This window comes from Paroedura picta, chromosome 7 (assembly GCF_049243985.1).
Source record: "Paroedura picta isolate Pp20150507F chromosome 7, Ppicta_v3.0, whole genome shotgun sequence".
NCBI lineage: Eukaryota > Metazoa > Chordata > Lepidosauria > Squamata > Gekkonidae > Paroedura > Paroedura picta.
Genome location: NC_135375.1, coordinates 122,958,174 through 122,984,535, shown reverse-complemented (window position 1 = coordinate 122,984,535; position 26,362 = coordinate 122,958,174). Strand labels below are relative to the sequence as shown.

The 26,362-nt window shown below is 50.7% G+C and overlaps 1 protein-coding gene across 3 annotated transcripts in view; it reads left to right on the top strand.

Annotated features, from left to right (window-relative positions):
• The window catches only part of CD58 (CD58 molecule), a 36,064-nt gene extending 13,157 nt beyond the window's left edge, over positions 1-22,907 (top strand). For 2 of the 3 annotated variants that reach the window (XM_077346287.1, XM_077346289.1), the window contains exons 3-8: positions 11,245-11,511; positions 11,766-11,840; positions 12,383-12,475; positions 13,578-13,646; positions 14,811-14,900; positions 16,857-22,907. In XM_077346287.1, coding sequence (XP_077202402.1) covers positions 11,245-11,511; positions 11,766-11,840; positions 12,383-12,475; positions 13,578-13,646; positions 14,811-14,900; positions 16,857-16,879 — 617 coding nt within the window. In that variant the 3' untranslated portion in view covers positions 16,880-22,907. The remainder of the gene's footprint in view (positions 1-11,244; positions 11,512-11,765; positions 11,841-12,382; positions 12,476-13,577; positions 13,647-14,810; positions 14,901-16,856) is intronic. The other variant, XM_077346288.1, reaches the window with a different exon arrangement.
• The last annotated feature ends 3,455 nt before the right edge of the window (positions 22,908-26,362 follow it).

Below are 26,362 nucleotides of genomic sequence, written 5' to 3'. Positions count from 1 at the left end.
TCAAGGAAGGTCGCTTGACCTCAACCAGGGCCCGAGCCTTCTCTGCCCCCACCTGGTGGAACAAGCTCCCGGAGGAGATCAGGGCCCTGATGGAACTAGAGCAATTCTGCAGGGCCTGCAGAAGGGAGCTCCTCCCCCAGGCATTTGGTTGGGGTCAACCTGAACCACTCCTTCCTCTGCCCCCCCCCGAGCCCCCCTCCCATGTAAATAATCACCTGTACCGTCCAACCAAGGGGCCTCAGTATGCTGTAATGATCTTCTGTTCGCTCCTGTTCCATTGTTTTACCATATTAGAGATGTATTGTTATTTCTGTTACTAGCTGCTGATTTCTCTTTACTGTTCTTGTTCCGCCATGATTTTTGTAAACCACCCTGTGGTTTTCCAGATGTCAGTGAACTACAGTTACCATGAGCCCCTGCTGGCAGGAGCTCATGGTCATTTTAGTCCATGATCATCTGGAGAGCCACAGTTTGGCCACTCCCTGGGGTAGGCTTTTGGCTTTGGTGGCCCCATCCAGATATTCTGTCTGTCAGAGTCTCAGAATTTGCATTAGCCGTGGCTACTAGTAGATGCCCTCTTTTGGGGAGTGAGGTTCTTGAGCACGTGACGGCTCTCAAGCGTGGGGCTTTTTTCAGAATCGAGGGATTTTCTGGGCTCGTTTCAGTCTGACTTCCCACGTGGTTTCAGTTCTCTTTCAATTTCCCTGGCAGAAAGGTGGGGGAGATCTGTCTGACGCTGTTGATTTGAATCCTTCATCAATTTTGATCCCCTCATCAGTGATTTCCTCACAAACATCAATAATCCCAGCCAGAGCAGGGCCCTTTTCTGAAGGAAGAAAGGACACGCCTCCTCCCACTGTATTGTTTGCGCAGTATCAGCGGCAATCTCTGAGACACCCTTTATACGGCAGCATCCCATATTCCTTTGCGTTGCATGCCACATGAGGAGGAAGGGAACCAGCCAAGAATCCCCCCCCCTTCTCTCGCTTTAAGCCCTTGGAGAGCTATTTGAAATCTGCGGAGGGATGTCTAGTAACATTTCTCCTGGGAGGCTGGATTAAGACTGTCTTAAAAAGAGGGACGATGTCGCAAAATATTGTCTCTAGGAAAAGGAAAGTTCTATCCGGACAGATTTGCTAATTTGACTAGTTTGCTGCGCTAATTTATGTCATCCTCACAGCTTGCTTTTCACGTGGTGGTCAGTCGTGTGTTTTCTGCTGGTCGCTGACCGTATTAAGAAACTATCCTGCACTGGGGTTGCCGTGTAGGGCTGGATCCGTACCGTGCAGCTGTACGATTGTCGACTGTCCAGCAGTGCTGCACTGTGGAGAAGGGTGGGGTGGAAAGTATAAGTTTCAGGCAGCTTCCCAATTTCAGGAGACGTCATATCTTTCTCTAAGCTTCTTAGTCCTGGGAAACTTCAGCATCTATGCTGAAGCCTCCTAACCTCGGCTACAAAACCTCAAATGCCCCTCCTGCAGGGGGTGCCACAACTTTGGGGCATGTAAGTAAATTTTCCCACTTTGCTTTCCCACCTCCCTGGTCACACTGGAAGGCTTAAAGGGGAAGAACACATCCCGGGAGGGCTTCTGGTCACTTTCTGAAGCTGAGAGTTTCCGGCAGTTTCTAGACCTATCAGGTGTCACTTCTGGGTGGTCACCGGAAGTGATGTAACCAGGGCATGTGACTCTGCCAGCATCAAGGGGGCTGAGAAGCCTGCTCCTTAGGGTTGCTGGCTCTGGGTTGGGAAATACGCTGGAATTTTGTGGGTGGAGCCTAGGAAGGGAGGGGCCTCAGCAGAGTCTGAAGCAGCCATTTTCTCCAGGGGAACTGATCTGGGTCCTCTGGAGAGCAATTTAATAGTGGGAGATCTCCAGGCCCCACCTGGAGATTGGCAATCCTCCTACTGTTGGATCCAGTTTTCTGTTAAAAGGAGCAATACTGGAATCACAAGAAATTTCAGAGCAGTGAGGCTAGGGTCAGAGTTTATTGTTACAGCGATGAAAGCCACTGGTTCATGCATCACATATTTGTCACAGTCCTAGTGTTGATAAAATTACATGAAACTGTGGTCAGGATTAGGATGTGGGGAAGCAGTAATTAGAAAATTTTGTTTATTAAAATACAAAACCCAGAAGGATGAACAATTAGTCTGGGGCTTAAAGTTTTAGGCTGGCCCCTCCAGACCCAAGAAAATTTGTCAAGGGCTGGTGGTTGAACCAAGAGACAAGCTGTGATAAGAGTAACGGCTTATTCAGAACAACGGCCGAAAACCACAGCGGTGGAATTGGGTTTTCAACAGACTTCCTCAGCAGCCAGCATTTCATTCGTTCGTTCGTTCATATACTGCCCTCCCCAGAGGCTCAGGGTGGTTTACATAAATGTAAATGTATAACATATAAGATATGTCAAATATTATCAGACAACCAAACAAATTGCATTCTGGACTTATATTTGGTGGTCTGCAGGCCCGGCAGTAATGCTAAAAGTGGGTGTTTCCAGACTCTTGGACAATACTGACAAGGTTAGACTAATAGATTCAGACTAATAGAGTCAGACTAATAGATTTTCCATGCTCAGAGAAGATAACAAAGATAACAAAGACAATGAAGGAGGGCGGGTCAGCTCTTGTCCTCAGTTGTAGGGGCTTTGGTTGGATGATAGTGAACCCAGCATCTCAGTCCTTGAAGCAGCCTCTGAAGTAGTGAATGTTTCCAAGGATTTAAGATCGAAACTTATTGAAGTGACTGGCAGAGCCGGAAGGTATCACTTGAGACTGGCTGGGTTCAAGGATCAACGGGAAGGCAGAAATACTGTTGCATTCGGAGAGACTATTGATTATTTGCCTTACCTTGGGATTCTGCACAAGAATTTGGCTTTGTCTTGCTTTTGGATTCTTCACAAGAATATACAGGAATTGGTTTTGGCCAGATCTATTCCTCTTGTGGTGCAGAGTGGTAAGTGGCAGAAATGCTGTCTGAAGCTCTGCCCATGAGGCTGGGAGTTCAATCCCAGCAGCCGGCTCAAGGTTGACTCAGCCTTCCATCCTTCCGAGGTCGGTCAAATGAGGACCCAGCTTGCTGGGAGGTAAACGGTAATGACTGGGGAAGGCACTGGCAAACCACCCCGTATTGAGTCTGCCATGAAAACGCTGGAGGGCATCACCCCAAGGGTCAGGCATGACCCTGTGCTTGCACAGGGGATACCTTTAGCTTTATTCCATATAAACATGTATTGTGCACAGCATTGTTTTTCTTTTAAAAAATTGGAATTAAAAGCATACGATTATTGGAAAAATATCATATGCTCCATGCAATCTAAGGCCTCAGATTGTATGGTGCATATGATATTTTTTTCAGTCACAGCATAGTCCCACACATATTAAAGTGCTCACACAGCTTTGGGTATGTTATTAACTTCAATTTTTTTTTAAAAAAAGAGCTGCGCACAATAAATGTTTATATAATTTTATAACCTATTGCAGAGGTAGTCAAACTGCGGCCCTCCAGATGTCCATGGACTGCAATTCCCATGAGCCCCTGCCAGCGTTCGCTGGCAGGGGCTCATGGGAATTGTAGTCCATGGACATCTGGAGGGCCGCAGTTTGACTACCCCTGACCTATTGTCTAATTGTACTGACATCCAATCATTCAGGGCCTACCTGATTCCAGACAGTTCATTAGGCCTCTCCTGGGCTCCGTTGACTGTCCTGGATGATGCATTTGCATCTGACTGGAAATGGAAAGGATGATTTATTATGGTCTGTTGCTAAAGAGTGGGATTGGGATTGTATGTGTATCCATTTAAATGTCTGCTTTGTGAAAAACAGTTTTTCCTATGAAGGCAAAACTTGCAAGAGGAGAATGTGGTTTTCATTTCTCAGCGCCCAAATGGACCATAGAGTTCAGGGGCACCTTTAAGGCCAACCAAGATTTATTCAAGAGCCAGTTTGGTGTAGAGGTTAGGAGTGCGGACTTCTAATCTGGCATGCCGGGGTCGATTCTGCACTCCTCCACATGCAACCCAGCTGGGAGACCTTGGGCTCGCCAGGGCACTGATAAAAAACTGTTCTGACCGGGCAGTGATATCAGAGCTCGCTCAGCCTCACCCACCCCACAGGGTGTCTGTTGTGGGGAGAGGAAAGGGAAGGCGACTGTAAGCCGCTTTGAGCCTCCTTCAGGTAGGGAAAAGCGGCATCTAAGAACCAACTCTTCTTCTTCTTCTTCAAGGCGGGAGCTTCCGAGTTCAAGCCCTCTTCCTCAGACTCAATGAACAGCCATCATAACTGTGGATATATCAAGCAAAAGCAATTTGTGGCAAATTAGTAAACTGTGTCATAAAATCCAAATTAAGCCATAAGATGCCATAGGATAATGTCGGGGACCCGCTTGCTAACTGAAAAAACAGGGTGCCCCTTTGAAGAAAACGTCACGCCAGGCCTGGTGAACGATACAACAGGAACAAGCTTTATTTCAGCAACGTGGAGTCCGCTGGTATGGAGTAAGAGCTTCCACCGAACTCCAGGTGGAAGCTCCCTTTTATACAAAACCCACCTCCTTAGGCTGTATTGCCCCACCCAGTACTTGCGGAGGGAACATGCTGATACAATCATGACTCATGCACATATGCGAGGTTTTCCGGGGTTCCTGATGGCCCATTTTCCTGGAACAAAGGGCCATCTCCGGGCCCTTGTCAAAAGGTGGGGGGGGACATTGAGGTTCTTTAGCGGCCATTGCCACCTCAACGATCGGGTGGGGCGCCCAGCTGCCGGCTTGCCTATGATCACCATGCCCTACCTCCGTGATCGCGGGCGCCTCTGATGGCGGGGTTCGGTCCGGTTCCCAAGCCACCAAGGACCGAACCACGACATTCTGCCCCCCCAAAGGTCCATTCTCCAACCCCCCGGGACGGCCAGGATACCGCTTGTGGAAACGTTCAGTGAGTCGGGGCGCAAGGACGTCCGCTGCCCAGACCCATTCCCGGTCCCCCAAAGCGAAGTCCTTCCATTCCACGAGGTACTGCAACTTCCCCCTGTGGAGTCTAGAGTCCAGGATATCCGCCACCTCGTGGTGCTCCCCCCCCGGCAGGACCTCGGGCGCTGGCGGGGAAAACACGGGGTGCCAAACGTCACCGTCCGGAGTTTTTTTTAGAAGGCTCACGTGAAAGACGGGATGGATGTGCCGGAGGTTCTTGGGGAGCTTGAGCTTGACCGAAACTTCGTTGATCGGGGCCAAGACCTCGAAAGGCCCCAAAAACCGAGGGCCTAGCTTCTTGCTGGGCAAATTCAACCGTAGGTTCCGGGTGGAAAGGTAAACTCGATCCCCCGGTCGGATCTCCTCAGCTGGTCGTCTCTTCCGGTCGGCGTCCTCTTTCTGCGCTGCCTTGACTTTGTGGAGCTGCTCCTGCAGCGACTTCCAGCAGCTCCCGGCACGCTTCCCCCACTCGCGAAGGTCGGCCGATTCCCGGGCGGGGACCTCTCCAAGCTCCGGGAAGTGTCTCAGGTCTGTCCCGTAGACGACGGCAAAAGGCGACATCTCCGTGCTGCTGTGGTCTGCGTTGTTGTACGCGAACTCGGCCAGGGGGAGCAGGGGCACCCAGGTGTCTTGATGATAGGAACCGAAACACCGCAAGTACTGCTCCAGTACTTGATTAACCCGCTCGGTCTGCCCGTCCGTCTGGGGGTGGTAAGCGGAGCTCAGCCCTTGCTCGATGTCTAACAGGCGCAGGAAAGCTTGCCAAAACCGGGACACGAATTGTGAGCCCCGATCGGAAATCACCTTGTCCGGCAGCCCGTGCAGTCGGAACACGTGATCCAGGAACATCCGAGCCAACTGTGAAGCACTGGGGACACTGGCGCAAGGAATGAAATGGGCCTGTTTGGAAAATAGATCTACCACCACCCAGATCACCGTTTTCCCCTTGCTGGGAGGCAAGTCTGTTATAAAGTCCATGGAGATCACTGACCACGGCCGGGTCGGGACCTCGAGCGGGTGCAGCAGACCTTTCGGCTTGCCAACCCCCGGCTTGCAGGTCAGGCAGACAGGACAACCACTGACGTAAGCTTTTGTGTCCCGCCGCAGACTGGGCCACCAAAACCGCCGCCGGGCCAACTTCCAGGATTTTACGAAACCGAAGTGCCCGGCGGTCTTAGCATCGTGGCAGAGGCTGAGGGCTTCCCGTCGTAGCCCTTCCGGGACGTAGACAGCCTCCCCCCTCCGCCAGAGACCGGAGTCCAAAATCAAAGAGTCCCGGAGCTCAGCCAGCTCCTCGTCTGTCCCGTAGGCTGCCACTAGGCGGTCTCGGAGCGGGGCGGTCGCCGGGTCGGGCTCCCATTCCTCCCTGGCCCGACGCCTAGTGACGACCCCCCGTCCCAGCTGCTCCTCACCAAACACGGACCTGGTGCAGGGAGCGTACCCCTCCCCATAATGCGGCAGGCGGGAGAGGGCGTCCGCGAGGAAATTCTCTTTGCCGGGGATGTGACCAAGCTTGAAATTGTACCGCGAAAAGAACTCCGCCCACCTCATCTGCTTGGCGTTCAGGGATCGTGGTTGCCGGAGCGCCTCCAGATTCTTGTGATCTGTCCAGACCTCGAACGGCTCCTCTGTTTCCTCCAGCCAATGCCGCCATTCGGTGAGGGCGAACTTAATCGCAAACGCCTCCTTCTCCCAGGTAGACCAGTTCCGCTCCGTTTCGGCGAATTTTCGTGAGAGGTAGGCCGCCGGCCTCAGCTGTCCCGCCTTGTCTCGCTGCAGGAGAACCGCCCCGGCTGCTGCGTCGCTGGCGTCGACTTGTACCACCATCGGCTGGGTTGGGTCGACGTGCAGTAGCGTGGGCTCAGACGCGAAAGCTTGCTTGAGGGCCAGGAACGCTGCCTCCGATTTCTCATTCCAGCCGAGCGCTGCGCTGGGCCGCGTGGCGCGAGGACCTCTCCCCTTGGTACCTAGCAAGTCCGTGAGGGGAGCCACTACGGAGGAGTATCTGGGGATGAAGCCTCTAAAAAAGTTAGCAAACCCCAGGAAGCTTTGTAGCTGTTTCCGGGTGCGGGGCCTTTCCCAGGCCAGCACCGCCTGCACCTTCTCGGGGTCCATAGCTATGCCCTGGGCTGAGATGCGGTAGCCCAAATAGTCCAGGGAGGGACGGTGGAATTCGCACTTAGCCAGCTTCACGTATAGGTGGTTTGCCAGCAGGCGCTTTAACACCTCCCTCACCAGGGTCACGTGCTCTTGGGGATCTTGGCTGTAGATCAGGACGTCATCCAAATAAACAACCACCCCCTGAAACAGAAGGTCCTGCAACACCTCATTAATTAGACTCATGAAAACCCCAGGTGCCCCGCTTAAACCGAACGGCATCACTTTAAATTCGAATTGTCCCAATTGACAGTTAAACGCTGTTTTCCACTCATCCCCCTCCCGGATGCGTACCCGGTAGTACGCCTCCCTTAGGTCCAGCTTAGTGAACAGAGTCCCTTTGCCCAGCCGGGCCAGCAAATCCGGGATCAGCGGGAGGGGGTAAGCGTTCCCCGCTGCGATGGCGTTGAGGCCCCGGTAGTCCTGGCACAGCCGTCGGGACCCATCCTTTTTCCGGACGAACAAGACTGGAGCTCCCATGGGACTGGAAGCGGGCCGGATGAAACCTCGGGCCAGATTTTTACCCAAAAACTCCCGGAGGTCCTTGAGCTCACCCTCACTCATCTTGTAGATGCGCCCTTTGGGTAGTACCGCCCCCTCTGGGATGTTGATAGCGCAGTCCGTGCGGCGGTGTGGGGGTAGCTCGTCCGCTTCCCGCTCGCTGAAAACGGCTGCGAGGTCTCGGTACTCTGGCGGGACCTCGGGCTCTGGTATCTCCTGCTGCGCCGCCGCCGCTCCCCTGGGACGCGCCGCCGTCCTCTTGTGGCTGGAATTCTCGTGGGGGACCCGATGCCGTGCACCCACCGTCAAGTCGAACTTCAGGGTCCCCGCCCGCCAGTCCACCACGGGGTTGTGTTCCTTCAGCCAATCCAGGCCCAACACCGCCCGATATCCCGCTACGGGGACCTGGATCAGCCACCGCAGCTCTTGGTGGTCCCCTATGTGGATGGCGATAGGACCCACCTCCTCCCCGAAAGGTCCCCCCTGAATCGGGCTGCCGTCCATCTGGACGAAAACCAGGGGAACCTTCCGAATGCGCTTCGGTAGCCCCAAAGCCCGGGCTATCTGGGGGTGGACCATGCTGTGGTCGCATCCAGAGTCCAAAAGAGCCTCCCCCACCCAACTTAGTCCGTTCTCCGGGTTCCGGAGCTCTAAAATTACCACGTTCGGAGGTCGCGCCTCATGCTGTAGGGGTTTTCCCTCGCACCGCGGGACCTGCTGCCCGGCGCCGTCTACAGCAGGTCCTGGCCGTTTCCCGTCGCCTGGGCGCTTCCCGGTTCGTTGCGGAGGTCCTCCGCCCGGCGTGCCTGCTGGGGGCGTGTCGCACCTCCCCCCTGGGAGAGCCCGCGGTCCTCCCCCCCTTGCCGTTGGCACGCTGCTGCGAAATGTCCTGACCCCCCGCATTTCAGGCACAGACCTTCCCGGCGTCTCCTTTCCCGCTCGGGGTTCGGGGGTCGTTTGGGGCGAGAGTTGTCGGGGCCCGGTCTCGGCGCCTCGGCTGACCCGCCTTTGGCCTCCCGGGGGGGTGCGGCGGCCCAACCCAGGCTGGCTTCCAGCTTGGCGACCACAAAACACCACCCCTCCAGTGTAGACAGATCTTCTTCCGTCCCCTTGATCACGGCCCACTCCCTGAGCTTCGGGTTAAGGCCCTCCCGGAAGTACTCGATTTGGGTCTCCTCGTTCCAGGAGAACACCTTGCCTGCTTCCCTCCGGAAAATGTCTATATAGTCCATAACCCCCCTAGTACCCTGTCGAAGTCCCTTGATCCGACTCTTTGCCTTGTCCTCAGCCTGGGGGTCCTGGAATCGTCGGCGGAGCGCGACCACGAAGTCCTGCAGGTCCCGAGTTGCCGGGTCGCCGCGCTCGGCCAACCCTAGGTACCACTGACCCGCCTTGCCCTGGAGACACGAGGCCACCCCCCAGACCAAGTCCTCGGAGTCCTCATACCGGTCTCCATACCTCCGGGCATGCGTCAGCGCGTGGAGGAGGAACTGCGGGAGGTCGTCCGGCGTCCCGTCGAAACGCGCCTTAAGCTCTGGGGGGGAACGTTTTGGAGAGTAGTCCGACCCCCTCCGGAGCCGGGATTCTCGGCGTCCGCCGTCTCGTCCTGCTCCGCTCCACCGGCTACCAACTTGCCCAACGACGCCGTGCCGCTCCCTGCCTTGCACGTCGCTCCTGCGTTGGTCCGGCTCTCGCCGCCCCGTCGGCTCACCCGGGACCCCGAGATCCTCTGCTGTCTCGCCTCTCCGCTGGCCGTCTCGCCTACTCGGGACTGAAAACTGCTCCGAGTCGGGGTCCGGGGCCCGCTCACCAGTGCCGGGCTCGTCCTCGTCGCTGGAGACGTCCTCACTCGACGCGATCCCCTCCGCCGTTGTATTACCAGTCCCTCCGGGCCCGGCCCGAGCTTGCTCACGGGCTTCAGCTGCCTGCAAGCGCCTGGCCAAGTCCGCCATGGCCCGCCGCAGGTCCTCTAGGGATTCCTCAGGTCCTACCGGGCGAAGCGCCTGCCTCAGCTGGGTGTCCCAGGTTGGGGCCAACCCCCCAGACCTCGGCGCGCTCCCCGCCGTGCTTGGGAACCCCATGGCCCGGCGCCTTCCCTTGGCCGCCGCTGCCGAGGGTCTCGGGGTCCCGGACAGCTGCTCCTGGCCCCCCGATTTTCGGAGGAAATCTCCCGGGGACATTAAACTCATGTTCCCGGGGTTCGTGGGGGTCGAGACCGCCCCGTTGCTTGAAAACGCCATCTCTGGATCCGTCCCGATAAGCGCTCGGATGCGATGCCGACCCTGGAGTTCGGTGGGAAGCTCTTACGATGTCGGGGACCCGCTTGCTAACTGAAAAAACAGGGTGCCCCTTTGAAGAAAACGTCACGCCAGGCCTGGTGAACGATACAACAGGAACAAGCTTTATTTCAGCAACGTGGAGTCCGCTGGTATGGAGTAAGAGCTTCCACCGAACTCCAGGTGGAAGCTCCCTTTTATACAAAACCCACCTCCTTAGGCTGTATTGCCCCACCCAGTACTTGCGGAGGGAACATGCTGATACAATCATGACTCATGCACATATGCGAGGTTTTCCGGGGTTCCTGATGGCCCATTTTCCTGGAACAAAGGGCCATCTCCGGGCCCTTGTCAAAAGGTGGGGGGGGACATTGAGGTTCTTTAGCGGCCATTGCCACCTCAACGATCGGGTGGGGCGCCCAGCTGCCGGCTTGCCTATGATCACCATGCCCTACCTCCGTGATCGCGGGCGCCTCTGATGGCGGGGTTCGGTCCGGTTCCCAAGCCACCAAGGACCGAACCACGACAGATAATACTTTGCTAAAACTGCTAATTAGCCATAATTTGTTTTGGCCTTATAGCTCCACAGTTATGATGGCTGTTCATTTAGTCTGAGGAAGGGTGCTTGAACTCAAAAGCTCCCGCCTTGAAGAAATCTTTGTTGGTCTTAAAGATGCTACTGGGCTCTAATTTTTGTTGTGCAACTTCAGACCAACACAGCGACCCACTTGAATCTAAATGGAACAATATCCCGTCTAACTGGGGCTGCTTTTATACCCAGAGGTCCTCTTGGGCAGGGCCTGGGCCTCACCTTGCTCTGGATGCTGCCCAAGCAGCCTGGATTGGGCCACCAGCGGGGAGCGGAACTGCAGAGTTACCATTTGTGGGGAGTGCCCGGACAAAGTGGTCTTGCCCCCACAGCCAAGCAGAGGGCTGGATGGGGCAGGACTAGTTCCAAGCCTTCCGGACATTGCTGGAGGTCAGCTGGGAGGGAAGGTTTCATGTGACTGTCTGAACGGCTGGGGCAGGAAAAATGAATTCACTCCCACCCATTCATGAGACCCTTTCAGGGCTTTCAAGAAACCCCAGGGTTTAGAGAAACGGAAAACAGACAGTGAGCCCTTCCAGGAGGGGGGTAGGATTAGGATGCAGTGGAAACCCCCTCCTCTGCGATTTTGAGGCCGGGCTTTAGCCAGCCGCGCTGAGGCAGTGTGCAGCAGGGCCACAAATGTCATTCTGGGACAGTACCACGATGAGCAGCACATCAGTTAATCTTCTCACAGTTTTCCCCTCTTCTTCAACACCCTGGTTCCTCTTCTATTGCTTGCTGTTCACAGATCCTCCCAGGCCCCCTCTATTAAATTGCACGGCTGCTGGGGATGGGGTCCTGGTAAGCTGTCAGCCAGATGCCCAGTATGCAGCTGCACACGTGCCCCCGGCGTACAAGTGGAAATACCAGAAAAGCAACAGAGAGATCCCCGGAAACGGCTCCGAGGTCTACTTTGAGAAAGATGTAGACCTTTCGGAGAGCGTCACCTGTGTCATCTACCTCTTGCATGCAAATGCCAGCTCGTCCATCAAACTGGGAAGCTGTGCCCCAACAGGTAAGCCCTCAGGACAGGCTCTGCACTTCACAAATGGCAACACGGTTCCTTGGTCTTCACTGACGAGAGGGTCGGCATCTGCAAGAGAGACGCACCGTGGCGGATGGTGCGTGGCCCTCATGGCATTTCCACATTTGGTGTCTCCAGAAATAGGAAGAGGGTGTGGGAGTAGGCAGCAGACATGTACCCGTTTGGTAGCAGTTTCAATATGATGGCTTCCCCTTAAAACTCCTTGGAACATTCGTTTGATGCAGGTGCCGATCCTTTGTCAGAGATGGGTGCCCCGTTCTCAACACATACTACAAATCCCAGGATGCCCTGGGGAAATGGTACGTCCCTTTGAGTACTGGTATGCCTGCAGTGCAGAGAGGCCCTGTGCAAAGGGAGAAAGGGAAAGTTAAAGGAGGGCAGGTCTGTTAAAAACCAGTTCCCTAATGTAGCTTGGGGGTAAAGGTCAGTCCTGGACCTGGCGTGCTAAATTCGACCTTCATTTCAGTGCATGCAATGAAACTATTGGGGATATTTTTGTTTGTCACAAAGGGAAAGATGTAAATTAATGGGTTGGGGACCTGCAAGTTTATCACTAGTTGAATTGATGGCAAATCAATTATGGTTGCATAGTTTATTTTGTTTGTTTGTTTGATTTACCACCACTGCTGTCATTTGTGGTTTTACTTATATATTATTCTCCCCCTCCCCTTTTTATTAGTTGATGGATTTTGGCTGCCCACCCCCCCCCCCTTTTATGATCCCTTTTTTCCTACTGTTTTTGAAAGAAAGAAAATGTTTCTCAGCCTAGCCAGATACGCATTCTCTGACTTTATTAACTTGTCTTATTAGTCAACATACGTTTTCAAAATGGTCCTTTCAGGAGCTGCTCCACAGATAAGAAGCAGGGCATGGTTGCTCGCCCCATTTCTTGTCCTCCTACTTGCAGGAGTGGTGTTTTGGGCCTGGAAAAGAGGTAGGTGTATCTCCCTTCCTGGGGGTAGGTGGGAGGGGGGGGGAGAGGCCTCTGGCAACTTCATAGTAGGAGATGGAAGAAAGTGGGGGGGGGGGTGGAGAGCAGGTGACCGATGTTCAGCATGCCATGGAAAAGCTGGATGAGGATAGAAAGGCCTGTCCACGTGTGGCATTCGTTTTGGTGCTCTTACTGCCCTCTTAACTGCAGGGGGAGATGTAGAGCATTGCTCCCAAACTCTTAACCACCGTCTGCCATCTTGGCGTATCTCCTCAACCGGCACCCCCTCGCCTCAAACGGGCACCTCCTCAGGCTGCACTAGCAGACGATGAGGTGAACTTCCAGCCGCTTGGGGTTCGTTGTGGGGTGCGGCTCCACCCTTTATGTCATGTCTGTTGGTTTCTTCAGAAGAACAGCCTAGATGGGGGCTGCAGATGGCTTGCTTGGGCCCCAAAACACCCTGGGCCAGCCCTGGATGGCTCACAGTATGAAGTGAATTTGGACTTCAGGGTTGCCATACCAAGAAGGTTGGGAGCCACTGGTTCTTGTGGGTTTCCCGGGCTGTGTGGCCATTGTGGTCTGGGAGATTTAGTCCCTGACTGTGGCCGGCCGGCATCTTCAGAGGTAGAACACGACAAGGTGGGACTCTCTCCATACCAAAGTGTGGAGTGTGTGAACAGCTGCTGGGCATTTTATTTACTGCTCAGGGGGCAGGAGGGACAGTCGTCCAACAACTGTGCACGTACTCCATATTTTGGCCCAAAGCGATTCCCACTTTGCCGTGTCCTGCCTCTTCAGAGGCCAGCCACAGTCACTGGTAGAACCTCAGGGACTAAAACTACCAGACCACAATGGCCACACAGGCTGGGAAACTCACAACAGCCCATGGACTCCGGCCATGAGAGCCTAGTGGACAATTCACTAGGAGCCCCTGTTCCAGAAGACTCGTGGCAGGAGCAAAGAAGGAGAAGCAGCTCTCATCCTCTGCAGACTATTGATAGAACCGATCGCTTGATCCTGCCAGGAAAATGGCTGGTTGACAGAAGCAACGAGCGAACAATGTAGATCTTTGGCCAAATAATTTCTCCCCCTCCCTTTCCTTAAGGGTGGCTGAATCGCAGAAGGAAAGGGATTTTCAAGCTCAAAAGGAAAGGGAGGTCTCACGAATGTGAAGGTAAGCATGTCAGAGCTTCCGGTTATACAGCCCATTGAATTATCAGCCTTTCTCAGCCTTTCTACTCTTGAGAACCCCATGAAACCCCACTTCAGGCACTGAGATACCCCCAGAAGTGATGTCAGCAGGCCACACCTTCCTGCCAAGCCCCTGGGAAGTCACATGTCTCCAGAAGTGACATCGCCCAGGCACTCCCCCTGGATATGACATCACCAGGCCAGTCCCCTAGCACAGGAAGTGATGCACAGAAATATTTTCAGATGATTTGTGAACAGAGCCAGACCTGTACTCTGGGCTGGCTACCAGTTTGCTCCTCTTCACCAAAGGGAGCCTGCAGAAACAGGGCGAGGGCACCTCTGTATCCTCCACACGCCCAGCGCCAGAAACAGGGCCAGGGCAGGCCTGTGCCATTCCGTCTGTTCCCCTCCTCCCCTGCAGTTAAGTTAAAATGAGTACCGTATATACTCGCATATAAGCCGACCCACATAGAAGCCGAGGCACCCAATTTTACCACAAAAATCTGGGCAAACTTATTGACTCGCATAGAAGCCAAGGGTGGGAAATGCTCCATCTTCACAGGCTCTCCCATCCAGCCTCCCCCCCCCCCCCAACAAATACAGAAAAGTCAAGAGGATGAATAGCTGCTGGTTTTTGTACCCCGCTTTTCACCCATAGAAACCAAAAGAACAGTTTGGAAGAAGTGATTAAGAAGAGGAAGAAGTGAAGGCAAAAGGAAAAGAAGATCAGGGTCCCTCAGGCAAACTGAGCCGCCAGATTGGCTGGCTGGAGCAGGCTTTTATTTCAATTACCGTATAGTTACCTGCGTATAAGTCGAGGAGGTTTTTTTCAGTGTGAAAAAAGGTGCTGAAAAACTAGGCTTATATGCAAGTATAGAGGGGACTTACCTCTCGCCTAGCAAGGATTTGGATGGCCGGGGCCTCACCCCATCCAGGCCCATCACTGGCAATTTTGTTTCGGGGGGGGGGTCATAAGCTTATATGGTCATATCGCACAATAATTTTTTTAATGTAAAAATATGTTAAAAATTCATTAACTCCCACCCAATCAGCAAAACCCTTTCTGGGTTTTGGAAGGATGATTGCACAAATACATTTTAGGACTTTGCTCTAGGGTGGGTTGCATTTTAATTCTTTGCTTTGTTAGATGGGACTGACGCTGCTGAGGCAGCTCCAGAAGCACAGGGGCTTTGCGAAGAAAACACAGCCGGGCCCTCGGGAGAGGAGAGCAGCAAAGGTGAGTCTCTAGAGATGTGAAATTGCTGGACATTTTGGAGCTGTTGGGTGGGGGAAAGACGTTCATTTCCCATTTCTCCCCTCCGCCGGGAGAAAAACATTTTGATAAAAACAAATATTCATTTTCATATCAATCCTCTGCTTTAACAATGCAGAATGCTTCATCTGTTGCTCAGCCTATACAATTTTTATTGGGGAAACAGCATATTTATGGCATTTGAAATTAGTTTTATACAACCAAAATTACCTGATGTTGGGGAGAGGTAGCTGGAAAGCTGGAAACTGCGCTACCTTGACAGATGCATCTTCACTTTTAGTCACCTGAGAGGCTGGCCAAAATAAAAGCAGAGAGTAGAAGCCACACAATTAGCAGTAAAGAAAAGCCAGTGTGCTTTGTGCACAGAAACCAGTCATAATACCGTATTTGAATATCATGTTAAACTTCATAATATCAGACTCCAATTCATGGTATAGACCAGGAGTGGCCATACTGGCTCTCCAGATGTCCATGGACTACAATTCCCATGAGCCCCTGTCAGAACCGTTGTAGTCCATGGACATTTGGAGAGCCACAGTCTGGCCACCCCAGGTATAAACTACATTCTGGTTCATTCCTTGGGCAGCGGGACGCGGCCATGTTGTAGATTCAAGTGGGTTGCCGTGTTGGTGTGAAGCAGCAGAACAGACTGAGAGTCCAGCAGGGGCACCTTTAAGACCAACAGAGTTTTATTCCAGGCATGATCTTTTGTGTGCACACACCCTTCCTCAGATATAATGGGGTGGAAGTAATCAGTTCAAACTTATGGGTAGAGTGTGAGAGTAAATTAACATGCAGCATAATTCCAGAGATAAATAGGAAAAAAGAGCCATTTGGATTTGTTCACTGGAGATAGAATTGCACGGGAAACATTTTGTGTACAATAAATATGTCCGCATTAAGAGCAATTAGATCCTGCCCTTCTGGCCCCTGCCTGTCCTCTCAAGCATGGAAGCGTCTTGGGGCATCATCTTCCCTGAAGGATGATCCATCAGTGTACCATTCCAAACTGCATTGCATTCTACTAGTCATAGTTACGTTACAATCTACTTGTTCAAATCAACGAGTCCAGTTAAAATGCAGGAGACATTTTGCCTTTCTGAGGGATTGTTAAGAATGTTAGGTCACCGTATGTAGTGCGTGTGCACACAAAAGCTCATGATTGAAACTTGGTTGGCCTTAAAGGTGTCCCTGGACTCTAAATCTGTTCCGCTCACATTGTAGTTTATCCTTGGCCAGGGAGGCAACATGTGTGCTGTTCCAGGCAGAGATGTACACATCTCCTCAAATGAACTCTCCGTGTGAGGGTCACCAAGATTTGGCTTGTCAGTGGCCCTCGTTGGCACAGAGTAGGCTCCCGAGAAACAGCGGAAGCAGAAACAAAATGCCAGGACCAACCAGGTGTGTGTTTTCTTTCCCCTGATCTCCCCCCCTTTCCCTCAGATGCATTGGAAAGGTGAACTTTTGAGCTGAGGAATAGCACCAGGGAAGGTCTCCTTGGCCTGGATCAGTGTCTTGCTTCCCCTCTGGAGGGACAACTAACGTGGGTGTGGGTGCGTTGAGAGTGAATGTTTTGAATCAGGAAACAGTGATCCCATCCCCACCCTCTTCTACTTCTCCTTCATTCAAATTTTCCGCCTCCTGAAATTGCTAGGCGATGATAATCTTTTGGAGACTGCAGGGCCCAAAGCTCCCTCCCGACCACCACTGCAGTTGAGGGGGGCAGAGGGGGGCCCGCTGAGTTGCAGAGCATCTGCTTGGCCTGCAGGAGGTCACCGGTTCCCTCATGGGGATCTCCATTCAAAAGAATCAGGTATTTGGTGGACCAACGGATTGATTCAGCACAAGGCGGCTTCATGTATGTCCGTATGAGTTTTCCTGGTGAAGGCATCTGTGCATGGCTGTTCCTTTCTCTTCCAGGACCTTCTGACCCCGGCACCTGAGCATCGGAACAAGGGGGGAGCACCCCAGCGTTGAGGGAGCCCAGTTTGCTGCTTCCAGCGTTTACCTGCCCTCATTTATTGGAGGACATTTTTGGCAAGGAGGGAACTCGCAGGCTGTGTTTGAGAAATGACACAGCCCAAAAGGACATGGACAAGGGGGGGAGGTTGTTTTGCACTAAAGCTTCAGGACAAGGGCAGCTGTTTTCTTGAACAACGCTTTTTCTATTGAGTGGATTCCATTTCCCAAACCTCTGAAGCATGAGAGGGATGTGCAAGATGCAGACCCTGTGATGCTTCTGTGGGGTGCTGCTGTATCTGGTGCAGGCCCTGCCCAGGGATCGCTCTCCTTCGTGCAAAACAGCCCTCCCGATCCTTCACTAAAGCACGTGGAATGTCCAGTACTGTCCCCAGGAGGAAACGGAGGCTGAATTCTGAGCAAACATCTGGATGGCTGCTGCGCTTGTCGTGGTTTTCTGGACAGCGCCATTGCAAAAGACGGTGGGTGTATGCTCACTTGCAGGGATGTTTTCCGCCTACTTTTCTCTTTGCCCTGAAGCTCTTGCACGTCACTGGGGTTGCAGTTGGAGGCTGGCCCAGGGCCTAGTGCTGCCACAGGGCAAGGCTGGATGCTGCCTGCATAGCTTCAGTCTAGCCTTCCTTAGGTCATCCCAGGTCTTGCTTGTTTTGAACGAAGCTTCCAGAATTTCCCAAAATTGCACCCGTGAGAAGCCACGGAGAACTTCTTCTGCTGCATCTCTGCCTGTGCCAAAATGTTCGCTGTGCTCCACCTTTCAGACGAGAGCATCTACAAGCCAGTACGCTGGCAGCCGCCTTTTCTTTGGTGGGTCCCAAGAACCCTCACAGTCTGTCCTGCACTTGCTGTAATGCAGAATGCTGAATAGCCTTATTCTGGGCTTGCCAAACTGAACTAGTTCTCGTCCTCTTGGGGAGGAAAAGAGGCTGAAGGTGTTCTCCTGCTCAAATGCCAAGGAGGGTCCGGGCGATGCTTTTTGCTTGACCAAGCGCTTGTCTCCCACCCTGCTTCTCTTGTTCCCAGGATGATTGCACTAGCCACATAGTGCTCCAGGCAGGCCAACCTCCCATCTCTTCCTGCCGCACCTGATCCCTTGCCCTTCAAGGCCACCCAGAAGTTGCAAGTGGTCCAGAATGCAACGGCCAGTCTATTGGTCAGGACATTGGCCGCCATTTTGAAACAGAGGCACTGGCTGCCATTCTGTTTCTGAGTTCAAGATGAGGTGCTGGTTACGACCTTAAAAGCCCTGCAGGGCTGGGACCCCACACGTTGGAAGGACACTCTTCTTCCGCATGTCCCTGAGCGCCAGCTTTGGTCCTCGGGAAGCCACCTGTGGGCAATCCCACCACTTTGGGTGGCCTGTCTGGCATCAACCAGGGCCCTGGCCTTTTCCACCGTGGTTCTGGCTCTGCAGAATGTGCTCCTTGGAGACCCCCCCCCTTCTTAGAGACCTTCCAAAGGTGCTACGGGGCCTGCCGATTTGCCAGAGATTCGTGTGGGTGGGTGGGGTGCTAAATGGTGAGCACTTTAAAGGGGGGGGGGAGAATTGTATTTTGTGTTTGCCTTTTGGTTTCAACTGAACATGTTTTTAATGATTACCTCAAGTGTCATGGGCCAATCAGGAACAGTTGTACATGTTTTAATAAATCCTAAAAAGCGCACGAGACCATGTTTTGTAAAGGAAATGTTCGTAATATGTGGGTTAAGGGAGTTTCAAAAGCCACATTCCACGCTGCCTTTACTTACTTCTGCAAAGATAGATGCAAGGGGGTCCCCATGTTGGCCTGTTAGAGCAGAACAAAGTTCCGAATCCAGGGACAGCTTTAAGACCATCCCCGTTTTATTCAAGATGTAGGCTTCAGTGAAATGGAAATTACAAGCACCACATATATATATAAGCCGAGTGGGTCACAGGTTAGTGTGCCGCAGAACAATAAATGTTTACCAGGTACAAGGACCTGACAGAAATAATAAGTTTATAGGTTCATCAGCCGTTTGGGTTTAGCATCTGGGTAAAAGAACATAGTAAAGGAAATAAAAATGTCAAGATTAGAGACTAATGAATAGATACGTTTTCAGTTGTGGAACCTGAGCGTAATTAACAGAGAACCTGTCACTATGCTGTATTCATCCCCACAATTTAATTCTCAGATCTGAGAATTAAGTTTCAATCTCCTATTTTAAATTGCATTATATTACAGTCCACTATTAGATTGTTATCCCATCCCAGATAACAAATAAAACAAAATGAAGAGGATGTATGTCCTTCTGGAGGATTATTAGGAATGCAGATGTAAGGGCTGTGTGAGATTAGCATATATAGTGAGATAAGAAACCAATCTCTCTGTTGAGTCCTGGAGATTCCTATTTTTTGGGGGGGGTGTTGTAATAACTTGCAATTTCGCTCAACTGGGATATTGGCTTCTTATCTCACTACATTCACTAACCTTATAAGTTCTGTGCTTTGGGTTGGGGCACAGCATGGTTGTTGGGCAGAGAATTTGTTCGTAATGCATCTTGGGAGAAAAGGGAATTGGATGGCGAGGCTTTCTGTGAAGGCCCAAAAGGGGCTTTGCATGCTGAGGTGGGCAGGCTGGAGAAACATCTGGAACAGGCTGGTTTCTACATTATACTCAGACTGTAGGAAGTGTGAGAAGGAGAAAGAGTCAGTCCAGACATCCTTCCTGTCGCCCCCTGGTCCACACACTTGAAGGCAAAGTATACATTTCTTGTGAAATGTTCTTGTGAAATGTTGTGACTTGAGGCCCAGCTGACACCTTCCCTCAGTTAAAGGGAATTCACTTCAGTGTCAGGTCCTCGGTTGGGAACAAACAAGAAGTGGAATCTGCTTGAGGGTTTTTAGCCACGAGTTACTCTGGAGAAATGCATTAAATATCAAAGAGTCAAATTCCGTGTGTGGCTTGTGCACTGTGGCATTTCACAGTCCAACAGACTGTGGTAAAAACTCATTAATTGTTAGTTACTTCACAGAAGATTAAACAAGTGAAAAGCAGATGCAAAACCTCTACAGAAAGGTGAAAATGTGGCCAAATATTAAAAAATACATACAATAGTAGGGAAATATTTACTGAAGTGGGAGCTAAAATTTAGCTGCAAACTCATTGTGGGGGGTGGGGAACAAAAGGAGAAAAACCCAGCCTGAAAAGACAGGAACGTAAAGGTTGACCAGATGAAACAACTATTTATTGCGCAGTGTGAATAAGTTTGAGTCCAGTGCAGGCTAATTGTACCTGAGGAAGAGTGCATGGACACTTATTCATCCCTTGAATAAAACTTGGTTAGTCTTCAAGGTGCCCCGGGACTCTAACTTGGTTCTGCTGCTTCAGACCAACATGGCTTCTGACGTGAATCAGATCCAAACATACAGCAACAAGATGCACATCCAGATCCAAAGAATCGCGATGCTTACATGTGTATCAAAGACCTAATGCGTTTTGACCCCAAGGGCCTTCTTCCGGGGTCCAAATTGGATTAACATGCACATAAACTATTTTGACATGAAATATCTTTTTAGGGCTAGGTAGGTTGTGAGTCAAGTGCAGCCCCAAATAATGGTTGTAAACCGGTTCTGCATAAATGAGGGAACCCACATTTACCAGGCACGATAACTAAGAACCACTATTCTGCTTGTCCTGGGCCAAAGTTAAATCCCCAGCATGTGTTCATGTGCAAATCAAGGATCATTTGTTCAAACTTTAGGTTCCTGGTGCAACCCCATCTTCTGTAACATATAAAACGTTACAAAAGGTTGTGGGAGGAGTTTTTGACTGACTCATTGCCTACCTGATTAGCTGTCTGTCAAACAAACGGCCAATCAGTTCGGCTATTCCACCCCTGGCTGCCTCCCCCTCCAATTTCTTCCATGGGGAAGACAAGCTGCCTGCTCTACTGGCCGGGAAAGCGGGGCTGGCACAGTGTCAGAGCTGCTGCCACCCCCCAACCAGCCCCATCAGGGCTGCGGGGGGGGGGGAGTTAACACTACACCAAGCTGGCTCTTGCCATCAGGGCTGCTGCGGAGGGGCAGCTTACCAACCTCCCCAGTCCTCTGTGGGGCCAGGGTTGCTGGAGGCCTCCACAACATATCAAGAGCAGGGCTGGGCCTTGTGCAGCCAGGGCTGCTGAGAGGGGGTTGCCAGTCTGCAGTCCTGTGCAGGGCAGGGCTGCCGGAGGCCTCCACATCACCTCCCCATTGCATCAATCCCATTAGAGGATCCACATCTGCTTAAAAAACTGCAAGATTGGATGAATGTTTCGAATTTAACGGGTAGGGAACAAATCGGATTTACACCTCAGTATTCCACCCTGGATCACTGTTCAATTTTGGCCTTCCTTGCTGAAAAATACTCCCAGCAGGGGTGGGGGAAATTATATACAGCTTTTATTGATTTGCGTAAGGCTTTTGACTCTGTCAAGTGTCCCTTATTATGGGAGAAATTAAAGAAATTGGGAATAGAACGCCATCTCCTTTTTTTACTTCAAAAATTACACTCCTCTAATTTTTGCCAAATTAGATTAGATGGCTCGGTCACTTTATCCCATAAAATTCCTGGATCAAAACGAGTAAAGCAGGGTTGTGTACTAGCCCCAAGCCTATTCAATTTGTTCCTTGCCAATCTATCTCTGTATCTGGCTACAGTGTATGGACATCCCCCAAAATTAAAATCAGTTGAGGTTCCTATATTATTATATGCTGATGATGCAGTGGTTCTCTCAGTCACAAAAAATGGTCTTAAACGTTCTTTACGTAAATTCATCTCCTTCTGTGATTTGAATTCCCTAGTTATCAATTTTGATAAGACCAAAATTTAAATCTTTTCCAAATCTTGGGAGCATGCCCCTTGGAGAGTTGCAGGGGAAAAGATTGAACTGGTGAAGTCCTTCAGATATCTGGGGCTTCTTTTTCATTCTAACCTAAAATGGTCTCCCCACCATAATACTAGTCTTTCCTTGGCCAAGAATAAATCACAGGCCATTTGTCGCTTCCACTTCCAGAAGGGCAACCAATATGTGCCTGTGGCTCTTCGGGTTTTTCAAGCCTCCATGATCCCTCGACTGCTCTTTGGGATTCCTGTATGGATCCAGTCTCTGAATGAAGAAACTGACTGTATGTCTGCAGCTTTCTACCGCAGAATTTTAGGGTTACCAAATTTGGTAACCTATTTGACTTTATGTGTCGATCTGGATCTACACACTATCGAATCACGTGCGTGGATTTTATCCGTCAAATACTGGCTCCATCTTTTCTTTAGCCCTCTGCCAAATAGTCTCCTTGCACTTCTTCCATCTGGCCATTATACTTTGAAATGGTCTCAGGCCATTGCCTCTAAAATTAAATCCATAGGCATTGATCTTGATTCTTTAGCTAACTCTGGAGAGGATCATATTTTTCAAACTATCCAAAGAAGAATCCAGGATATTGATCTCCAGATAATTTATGCTGGTGCAGGGGGACTGTGCTCCCCACAAGCTTTCGGTCTATCCTATACCCCAACACTATGGCACACTATTTTTCCAACCTTATAGTACCTTCAAATCGCCAGACTAAACATATTTCCTTCTGCAGTGGTTGAAGGCAGGTATAGGAGAATTCCCCGCAATGACAGAATCTGCAGGTATTGCCATACCGAACCAGACTCAGTTTGCCATATCATTCTGCGATGTGAGCTGTATAACAACAAACGTTCTGACTTGATCTCCCCACTTCTGCCCTTCCCTAATGTCTCAGATGGCAGGGCTCTTGAATGGCTGCTTATCGATAATTGCTCAGAGACCACTGAACGGGTAGTTTTTATCTATAGTAATGACCCACAGGGTAAAGAGGTAAACGTCACTGGCTTCATCTTTTTGTATTTGCTGCTCCCTTGCCTGCTGTAACTTTCCTCACAGTTTTTTTAGACTTGTATGACAGAACCAATTTGTATATTGTTTTATATTGTGAATGCCATTAAAGGTTTTGTATTGTGAATCAGCAAAGATAGTTTGGCTGAGGCTGGGTCTGCTGATGGTGCAAAGTGTGAAGAAATGCATCTTGGGGGGCAGAAGTCTGACCTGAGTAAAACCTTTACCAGGATGATAGTTTTAAACGTTTTTCTCTCAGGACAGAGAACAGTCAGGAAGGGGGAGGTCAGTTCAATGCCTTCCCAGCCTCACTTCAGCTACCTCTTAAGATAACAGGATGGTCCAGTCCTCCCCCTCCCCAAAAAATAAGCGGGAAAGAGAGATCTGGAGGAATTAAGATGAGAAGGACTTCAGGAAGAGACTTCTGGAAAAGCTTCTTTGACCCAGCCTGGTGGGGAATAGAGTTATGATAAAACTCCTGGGAGCAAGGAGAAGACTCTCTTTTGCGATGGATCCATCAGAGCAGACAGATCTCTTAACTGAGGTCTAGAGAAGGTGGCTGTTGCCATGTGCTGGCCTGGACAGCTGAAGGAAGCTGCAAGGTAATTAAAATTGTAGAGATCTGCCAAGGAACTTGCCCTATATTTAACAACAGATAGGGTATGTATAGCGGGAGGGGCAGAGGAATTGCATTTCCCCTGTTTGGATCTCCTGCTTAATCTGGCGCTGTGGACAGCTACACCCAGAAGCTGCAGAGATAACGGGCAAGCTGCGAGGCCAAGATTAGACTGGGCAGGGCAGAGTGGCAGCTGTCGTTGTGCCTTATGGGACTATGTTCAAGCATTTTGCAATCAGGATACAAATGAATGCAAAAAGGTTTTCCTAGAACATTTTCTTGGAAATGAATGGAGGGGATGAAAAGGTCCAGTGGAAGAGCCTAAAACTCCCTCCTCTGGATTTGACAAAACTGGTCACAGATGTGCATCTTTATTGGCATACCCTGAGAGAGGAGACACAATTAATACAACCATTCTATGCAATCTGGGGGGGGGGTCAAGAATGGACAAATATTAACTCTGTCATTTGATCTCTCGCAACCTTGTGGCAGATTGTAAAAATGTTGCTATCTTCCCCTCAAGGCAGGATTCTGACTATTCATTGAAATGCAAAACTAGTCAAAGTATTCTATATTTGACTGCATCACCTACAGGTATGGTTCACTCAATGGTGTCATGTTGCACTAGGATCTGGGAGACTCAGGTATGAATCCCCATTCTGCCACGGAAGCTTGCCGGGCGACCCAGGTACAGGCACTTCTTCTGAGCCCAGCCTACCTCGCAGGAGGCTAAACTGGAGGAAAGGACATAGACGAAAAGGGCTTTCAGGAGGGGAGGGCCAGCTTTGCAAACAGAAGGTCCCAGGTTCAATTCCCAGCATCTCTAGTTCAAAGAACCAGGTAGCAGGTGCTGTGAGAGACCTTTGCCTAGACTCCTATAATCATAGAGTTGGAAGGGAACTCATGGGTCATCTAGTCCAACCCCCTGCACCATGCAGGACACTCACATCTGAGACCCACTGCCAGTCTGAGTGGAAGGCACTGACATGGGTGGACAGAGGGTGTGATTCAGCAGGAGGCAGTTCCATGTGTGTTCACCGGTGCTGGCAGGGGATAAAGGAAGTTAACAATCAAATGGAGCTCATGCTGGGATCAAGGCTAATGATCTGATAGCATTTTTCTAAACGCTTGGCTCTCCCTCCCCCACCTCGAGTGGGATAGCCAACTTCCAGGTGGAGAAAGGAGGACTCCTGGAATTACAAGTGACCTCCAGGCTACATAAAAACAGTTCTTCCGTTTCTGGAGGAAAAGGTGATGTGGCTAGCATTATATCTTACTGGGGACCCTCTCTTCCCAAAGGCCCCACTCTCCCAGGGCCCACCCCGAAACAGGGCTCATGCCAGCTAGATGAGTCTCTACGTTAGGAGGAATCAAGGCATATTTGTTGCACCTTGTGTTTTTCTTTTTTTAAAAAACCCTGTTCTTAAAGGGAAGGGGGCTTTTGGGGAGCATGATAACAGCCGCCCATTGGCTGTTCGTTTGATTGACGGCCAGGGGCGGGACAAAGCACAGAAAAAATCACTTCCTGGATAGCGATTTTTGCGAGACCGGAAACCTGTGGGAAACGATTGAAATGCTACTGGATTCCACTACAAAGGCAGGTATGCATAACGCTGAGATTGCACTATTAAAAATAGCGTTTCCGCTTTCAGGAACCAATTGGCAACATTGGTCCTTGTGCGGAATGGGCCACAGTATTACCTAGAAGCATATCCCCCATCCAGTAGGCTGGATAATGAAACAAATATTTATAGTTGATTGGCAAGTGTGATATGCAATTCCTTCTCACTCTAGCCTGTGTGTTACACTTAATAGTGCTTTTTAAAAATTCTAATGTTATTTCTATTTCTAAAACCGTTCCTAAGTTGTCTTTTCATCAACTTTTATTCATTCAGACTGTATTGTGTGGTAAAGATATGAAGTAACCACATGATGATTAATCCTAAAGGAAAATTGACTTCTGTATAGGGGAAACAGACAAGTGAATATGCAGAAAACTCTCCGAGCTACATCTAAATATCTAAATGTTGTATTGTGGTTCTTAGCTTAGCCAAGAAACAAAAGTAACTGATAAGCAAGTAAAGCCATGAAGCAAGGGAAGCTATGAAGAAGCTGTCAGAGACTGCCTAATTTGTTTATTGTCAACTAGGGACCAAGCCCATTGTACTTGTAAATACAACGGGCGCTAGGTGTGCTTTTGGGGCCGGGGGGAAGGCTTCCTCCCCCCCCCCTCCGGTCCAGAAGCACACCTGTGGCCTCCTCGAAGGCTGGACTCTGGGGCATTGTACGATTCTGAAGTCCCACCTCCAAAACTCGAGGAATATTTCCAACCCAGGGGTAGCCAACCTCCAGGTGGGGCCTGGAGAGCTCCTGGAATTACAGCTCATCTTCATAGTATAAAGATCAGCCCTCCAGGCAGAAAGGGCTACTTTGGACAGGGTTGTGGTAGAGAAGAAAAATTTAAAGCCTCCCACACAGGTTGTTGTTGAATTGAGTGAGTTGAATTGAGTGTAGTTGAATTGAGTGAGTCTGACGTCTGTTGTGGGGAAGATAATGGAGCAGATATTAAAGGGAGCGATCTGCAAACATCTGGAGGACAATTTGGTGATCCAAGGAAGTCAGCATGGATTTGTCTCCAACAGGTCCTGCCAGACCAACCTAGTTTCCTTTTTTGACCAAGTAACAGGTTTGCTGGATCAGGGAAATTCGGTTGATGTCATTTACTTGGATTTTAGTAAAGCTTTTGACAAGGTTCCCCATGATGTTCTGATGGATAAGTTGAAGGACTGCAATCTGGATTTTCAGATAGTCAGGTGGATAGGGAATTGGTTAGAGAACTGCACTCAAAGAGTTATTTGTCAATGATGTTTCATCAGACTGGAGGGAGGTGAGTAGCGGGGTACCTCAGGGCTCGGTGCTCGGCCCGGTACTTTTTAACATATTTATTAATGATCTAAATGAGGGGGTGGAGGGA